General features: G+C 39.4%; 1 protein-coding gene across 1 annotated transcript in view; it reads right to left on the minus strand.

The window, feature by feature from the left end:
- Positions 1 to 1795: 1795 nt before the first annotated feature.
- The window catches only part of isca2 (iron-sulfur cluster assembly 2), a 21473-nt gene continuing 15409 nt past the window's right edge, over positions 1796 to 7859 (minus strand). The window contains exons 2-4 of the mRNA XM_043697099.1: positions 7193 to 7364; positions 6474 to 6589; positions 1796 to 2784 (exon numbers count right to left, since the gene is read on the minus strand). Coding sequence (XP_043553034.1) covers positions 2610 to 2784; positions 6474 to 6589; positions 7193 to 7364 — 463 coding nt within the window. The 3' untranslated portion in view covers positions 1796 to 2609. The remainder of the gene's footprint in view (positions 2785 to 6473; positions 6590 to 7192; positions 7365 to 7859) is intronic.

Consider the following 7859-nt stretch of genomic DNA (forward strand, 5'->3'; position numbering starts at 1 on the left):
TTCAATTTCTCCATTAGTCTACCATGGGAAATCTTATCAAACGCCTTAATAAAGTCCATGTATACCACATCTACCGCTTTCCCCTCATCAACCTCCTTTGTCACCTTTTCAAAGAATTCAATAAGGTTTGTGAGGCACGACTTGCCCTTCACAAAACCATGCTGACTATCCTTGATCACATTATTCCTATCCAGATGTTCATAAATCCTATCCCTTACAATTCTCTCTAAGACTTTGCCCACAACAGAAGTGAGACTCACCGGCCTATAGTTACTAGGGTTATCCCTACTCCCCTTCTTGAACAAGGGAACCACATTTGCTATCCTCCAATCTTCTGGCACTACCTCCTGTAGACAACGAGGACATAAAAATCAAGGCCATTGGCTCTGCAATCTCCTCCCTTGCTTTCCAGAGAATCCTAGGATAAATGCCATCAGGCCCAGGGGACTTATCTATTTTCACCCTTTCCAGAATTTTCAACACCTCTTCCCTACATACCTCAAAGCCATTCCTTCTACTTAATTGTGACTCAGTATTCACATTGACAATAATGTCCTGTTCCTGATTGAATACTGACGAAAAGTATTCATTCAGTGTCTCCCCAATCTCTTCAGCCTCCACACGCAACTTCCCACTACTATCCTTGACTGGACCTATTCCTACCCTAGTCATTCTTTTATTCCTGACATACCTATAGAAAGCCTTAGGGTTTTCCCTAATCCTACCAACTAAGGACCTTTCATGTCCCCTCCTTGCTGCTCTTAGCTCTCTCTTCAGGTCCTTCCTGGCTACCTTATAACTCTCAATCGCCCCAATTGAACCTTCACGCCTCATCTTTACATAGGCGTGTAATTATGAATTTAATTTAGAAACATAAATACTGTAATTATGTTCATTTCTTTTATCCCAGTAATTATTTTTAATTCATTTTCAAATAATGCAAATGACAGGCAGTGACATCAAACTGAGAATTACATATGTCACAGGTTAGTTCTGCGTCAGATCATAACCAAATCTTTTATCTGCCATTGTTACCCATTGTCAAACAAAATAGTTGCAAAAATAAGGTCAGGTTTCCCACAAAAGGCACTTCCTCGGTGACGAACACAGCTGCTGTCAAGCTCAGAATCCAAGCTTCATGTTCTCCTTTTGACACTGACATAATGCTGGGCAAATCAGCTCAGCATCCTTTTTGCTTTGTTGAAAATTAACAAAACCAAATTTAAAAAAAAGGTAACTATGAAGTTCATTACAATGGTAATCATACCAATTTATTTTTTTAAAAGTAAGTACTATGTAAATTTAGGCAGGCTGCTTTGGATCACGTTGGAGAAGAAAACAAATATGCCTGACCCTCACACCAGTTATCAACTTCAAATCCACAAACTTTTGCTGCAGTGTGATTTCCTCAGTGCCTGTGAGTAATTTCCAATTAGAGTCATTACCTTAAAACAGGAAGCAAATAGTCACACGATTTAACAATTTCAACTTGAGTGTTGCTCATCAAATGTTTCACACGGACAAATATAGGGAATGGGGGCAAAGAGGAAGAGACCTAATAGTGGTGTTCAAAACTGAAGGGTTTTGATAGAGCCAATGGGCAGTAAAAGCCCAAATGGCCAGAGGGTTGATAAATGTGGTGCTGGAAAAGCACAACAGGTCAGGCAGCATCCAAGGAGCAGGAAAGTCAATGTTTTGGGCAGAAGCCCTTCATCAGGAATGGTGGGCTGATGAAAGGCTTAAGCCCCACATTTCTGTTGAAGAGCTTATGCTTTTCCAGCACCGCACTTGTTGACTCTGGCTCTCCAGCATCTGCAGTCCTCACTTTCTCCACGAGGGCTGATAACCAGAGGACACAGAATTAAGGTGATGAAGAGATTTTTTTTTTTTGAAACTAGTTGCCAAGATTGGCATTCTTTTGTCTGAAATGAAGAAAACAAATTTGGTCGGTCATTTTCAAATTAAACTGTTTGAAAAATGACCAAGTTTCTACAACACTCTAAATATTAGTAACAGAATAGTCAAGCAAAACTGAGGAGTGCCACCTAACTTCAAAGATAGTTCTCTCTGTTGGGGAAAAATACCAAAACATGTTCAAGCAGTTAAAGATCTATACAAGCTCGAGATGGGCTAAAATTTGACAGGATATCGCCACCCATGTCAGATCACCAGCAAGCAGCCAGACACACAGTCATAGATACTTCTCTTCAAAGAGAGAAAAAAAAACACACAATATTTCACTGTCTTTCTTGGGTGTGGCGAGACAATTTAGATTGAATTATTTAATTTGCTCACTGCCCTTCACAGTATTATTTAGTTTAGAAGAGGCAAAGGGATATTGTGTTAAGAAAAAATATTTGTACAACTTTTGCTATTACTAGAACATTCTGTTTCAAAATATTTGATAGTATCACAACACAAAGCATAAATAATGCAAACTCCAGTGTTCTCTCAGCATTTGCTGTCTTTGCAATATTTAACAAGGCTACAAGATCACAACATTTTGTTTCAAGCACGGCTGGGTCTTCTCCTGGCCAGGCCATGGCAGATTTCGTGAGCAACGTTTTAATAGAAGTTTGGAGAAAAACTGCTCCACAACAGGTCCCACTTTACAACTTGATGGAAAAGGAACTCCCACAAGAACATCCATGTTCTGCCTGTGGATTGTGGATCACTTGAAATGAGCTTCGGATTAGTTCTTCACTGTAATCCACTGTCCCTCCTTTCAGGTACTCCATACTGTCAGAATCAACGACCAGCGAAACTCCATCCTGTTCAAAGACTCTTAATTTGTAGAGGAAACCATAAAATTAACATGCAGGTAGTAAAATTAATAATATTTAAGATGCTTCATATTAGACCGTATTTTTACTATTTAAAATTATGGGAAGACTGCAGTGTAGTGGTAATATCACTGGTCTCGTAATCCTTGGGAGCAAGCTAATGTTTTGTGGACATGGGTTCAAATCCCTCCAGAGCAGATGGTGAAGTTTTATTTCAATTCATGTATCACTAAGTAAAATGTAGTGCAATGATGACCATGAAACGATTGTCAATTCTTGTAAAAACCCACCTGGTACACTAATGTTTTTATGGAAGACGTCAGTCTTTCTAAACTGGTCAGGCCTCCAGGGGACTTCAGGCCTTCAACGATGCGGCCAATTCTTAAAAATCCCTCTGAAATGACTGAACAAGCCACTAAGTGATTCAATTCAAGTAGGAATGATACAACTCATGATCTATGCTGTTGCAGGTTTCACATATTTTAGGAGGCCATACACTTTTTGTTTGGAGAATAGTGCAAAACTCCAGAGTGTACCACTGGTATAGTAATGTTGTGTTTAAATTAAGCAATAGCTAGATAGCAATGAAGTTGCATCTTGATGCAACAACAACAACACTAAACTGAATTTTTTTAAATGCATCTAAGGCATCTAGTTTTGGAATGTCAACTTTACCAGCTATGAAGCACAAGAGGAGCACCAGCTGGTTTACTTCTCTAGTTGCCACAACAGGATGGTGCGCTATTCTGGAATAAATTTGTGTTGGACCAGGATTGTGATTGGAATCATTAGCAGGTTTCGCAAAGTTGAGATTAAAAAACAAACATTCTGTTAGAATCTAATGTTGGGAAGTTAGCTCAATGAACCGATTTTAAACCTTGCTGGCAATCTCTCATTAAACTTAGTGATACTTAACATTCTTTAGAAAGTCAATGCAGAGTCAAATGCTGACAGAAAGTAAATTGAAAGGGAGATCCACAGGATTCACAGAAATGCAGTTTCCTCCTCAAAAGGATTAAAGTTAAATTTAGATAAATAACTCACTGGTTCTAAAATTACGCTGATATCTTTTATATCTTTTCCCCTCTCACCCTAAGCCTATGCCCTCTAGTTCTGGACTCCCCAATCAAGGGAAAATACCTTGTCTACTTATCCTATCCATGCCCCTCATGATTATATAAATCTCTATAAGATCACTCCTCTGCCTCCGATGCTCCAGGGAAAACAGCCCCAGCCTGTTCAGCCTCTCCCTATAGTTCAAATCCTCCAACCCTGCCAACATCCTTGTAAATCTTTTCTCTCAACCCTTTTAAAGTTTCACAACATCCTTCTGATAAGAAAGAGACCAGAATTGCACGCAATATTCCAACAGTGGCCTAACCAATGTCCTGTACAGCTGCAACATGACCTCCCACTACCCTACTCAATACTCTGACCAATAAAACAAAGCGTACCAAATGCCTTCCTCACTATCCTATCTACCTGCGACTCTACTTTCAAGGAGCTATGAACCTGCACTCCAAGGTCCCTTTTGTTCAGTAATACTCCCTCAGACTTGATCTGCTAAAATTTGCTTTCCCATATTGCATCACCTCACATTTATCTAAATTAAACTCCATCTGCCACTCCTCAGCCCATTAGCTCATCCAATCAAGATCCCGTTGTAATCAAAGGTAACCTTCTTCGCTGTCCACTACACCTCCAATTTTGGCGTCATCTGCAAACTTACTAACTGTACCTCTTATGCCCGCATCCAAATCATTGATGTAAATGACAAAACGTGGTAGACCCAGCACCGATCCTTGTGGCACTCCACTAGTCAAACAGGCCTCCAGTCTGAAAAACAACAATCCACCACCACCCTCTGTCTTCTACCTTTGAGCCATCCAAATGCATCCAAATGGCTAGTTCTCCCTGTATTCCATGAGATCTAACCTTGCTAACCAGTCTCCCATTGAGAACCTTGTTGAACGCCTTACTGAAGTCCGTATAAATCACGTCTACCACTCTGTCCTCATCAATCCTCTGAATTTTTTTTTGAAGAACTAACAATCAAGTTTGTGAGACATGATTTCCCATGCACAAAGCCATGTTGACTATCACTAATCAGTCCTTGCTTTCCAAATACATGTACATCTTGTCCCTCAGGGATTCCCTCCAACAATCTGCCCACCACTGACCTGGTTTGTCCTTACCACCTTTTCTAAAAAGTGGCATCCCATTAGCCAACCTCCAGTCTTCCAGCACCACCTGTGACTATCGATGAAACAAATATCACAACAAGACGCCCCGCAATCACTTCCTTAGCTTCCCACAGTTGAAATATCATAGGTACTCTTTATATGATAATTGAAAATGTCCCCTCAAATATCCAATGCATGACTGATACTCAACTTATTCAGAACCTGAAAGGAAAAAAATCATTATCCATTCCAGTATCAGGTGATAGAAGATCATACACAAAAAAAAACTTGTGTACTTCATAGAACTTTTAGCATAACATAGTCTCAAGGTCCTTCGTAAGTACATCTAACAACAAAATCATTATCCATTCCAGTATCAGGTGATAGAAGATCATACAAAAAAAAAACTTGTGTACTTCATAGAACTTTTAGCATAATATAGTCTCAAGGTCCTTCATAAGTACATCTAACAACCACATCAGGGTGATATTAGGACAGATGACCAAATGTTTGGTCAAAGTAGTAAGTTTCATGGAGCATCTTAAAAAAGGTGTAAAAAGAGAAGAAAGACAAAAGTAAATTAGGGAGAGAATTCCAGAAATTAGCTCTTCATCTGCTGGTGATACAGTGTCAACATTGTCACATTAAAATGTGGAATGCACAAGAGGACAGAGTTGAAGGAACATAGATGTCTGGAAAGGTTGTGGGACTAGAGAAGATTAAAAAGTAGGGATGCAGAGAATGTTAAAATCAAAGCAGCCAGCGTCAGTTAAGGAGCAGGGGGTGAGGGGAGGAATAGGTGAAATGGGTCTAGCTGCAAATTAGGAAATGGTGATTTGATGAACAAGAATATGGTTCTTGTTGATTTCAAACTCATGGTGGGGGGCTGAAATTATCAGATGTCAGACAATCAATTTGACCATTTACAGACTCTGGTCAGAGGTCGTGCTGAGCTGGGTGTTACCAGCATACACAGGGAAGCTGGATGAAATCACTCCAATGATAACTTCTAAGCTTAAGTAGCACCAGTATTAATGGCATAAAGTAGGAAGAAAAGCTGCTGTAGGCATTTCTCAAGCTTTTGAAGGAAATTAAGTTAATGCAATCCTAGCAAGCTGGATGACTATAGAGCAATGGTGTGGTCATCCCCTCAAATGGTAGATGGATTGGTTAACAGCATTAAAGCCTACTGACAGATCAAAGGAAGGATGATGTTCACCTTATTAAGGAAACATACTGTCTACATTAATACTTCCCCTTTGAAAAGTAAACTGAAATTACCAGGCTAGCAGGGTGGCTTATGACAGCAATCACAATCGTGGAATGGCAGATCACAAATGAGCATCCCTTGTCTGTGCAGTGCATCCCACAGGAAAAAGATCGTAACGAATTTTTAAAAATGAACAAAATTACATTTACATGTGTGATGTTTCTATGGGACAAAAACTATAATAACACCAGTAAACACAACAAGCATTTAAAAAAATATACACACACACACACACACCTGTCATCTGGGTTTATTGCTGTATCCACAATGAATTTGTACTGGAATCCTGAGCAGCCTCCTCCTTCGACTTGTACCCTTAGGACCTCACCCTTTTCCAAAATCAGCTGTAGGCGCTGTAACACACATTTTGAATGTAGACTTTAAGCCGTAATAATTTGTAAGCTTCATAAAGTTACTACAAAATACAGAGATCAATTAGCAGGATATTTCATGAAATGAATTATATTACATTACATTGTCGGAAATCGCTTGTGCTATGGTTTAGATCGTCACACGGACCCAAGGCTAGAATTCAGAGCAGACCAGTTGAAAAAATGTCAGGATGCTATCGAGTTTGAGAGGGCTGCAAACAAGTTACTAAGTACCGAGCACAGCAGAAAATTGCTCATATTTCTGTACTAATTGGCAATGTCATACTATAAACAACATTACAATGATTCAGACTAACAATCCTCTCCTTACCAATTTGGAATTTTGATATCCCCTCAGTAATCAACCATGATAATGAGCGTGTTATTGGAATATTCCACTTTTTATTATCTTCCCAAGTCAAATTGTAATGAACACGGATTAATACTATTGAAACAAAAGCAAACAGTGTTATGGCCAGAATTGGAACTCTGGTTTTGGCCATAATGCTCTAAATATGAAATCAAAACTATTTTTTGGTCCAAATTAGGTGTCTCAGCCAGATTCCACCATGTTACTAACTTTACCTTAACACAGCTATCACTGAGGAACACAATATCCTGTGGTGCAGCAGTCTGTGATTCTTGACCAACTGAAAACCATCTTTCAGTTACTCGTGATTGCCGGGATGATAAGATATGAATTTTGTCAGACAATAACACAGGACGGCTGGGTAAAGAAATGGCCAAACATGGCACCCTGTTAAAAATGTAAAAATAAAAGAAATAGTCAGTTGGCAGAAAAGTGTGCAAAATGAAACACCAATTTTTAGATATGATTCAATAAGAATAAGAAAGGAATGCCATAACTGCATCTACACTTTAAATATATTTAAACTGGTTGTCCAGTCAACTTGCTTTAATTTGTGAAAGAGGCCACAAAGTCAAATTCCACCATATTTCAGGTCAAATTCGTGCCATAGCTCCTGCTCGGGATTTGGGGCACAACATACTACAGGAAGTAGGAAAGAAAAAAAACTTTTATTAACACACCGGATCATCAACGCCACACTCACAGGAATCCGATTCACGAGAGAAGAAGAAAAGGATAGCCAACTCCCATTCCTAGACGTGATGGTACAGAGAACACCAGACGGAGAATTCACTACAAGAGTATACAGGAAAGCCACACACACAGACCAAGTCCTAAACTATGAAAGTAACCACCCCAACACACACAAACAAAGCTGCATCA

Source organism: Chiloscyllium plagiosum, chromosome 10 (genome assembly GCF_004010195.1).
Source record: "Chiloscyllium plagiosum isolate BGI_BamShark_2017 chromosome 10, ASM401019v2, whole genome shotgun sequence".
NCBI lineage: Eukaryota > Metazoa > Chordata > Chondrichthyes > Orectolobiformes > Hemiscylliidae > Chiloscyllium > Chiloscyllium plagiosum.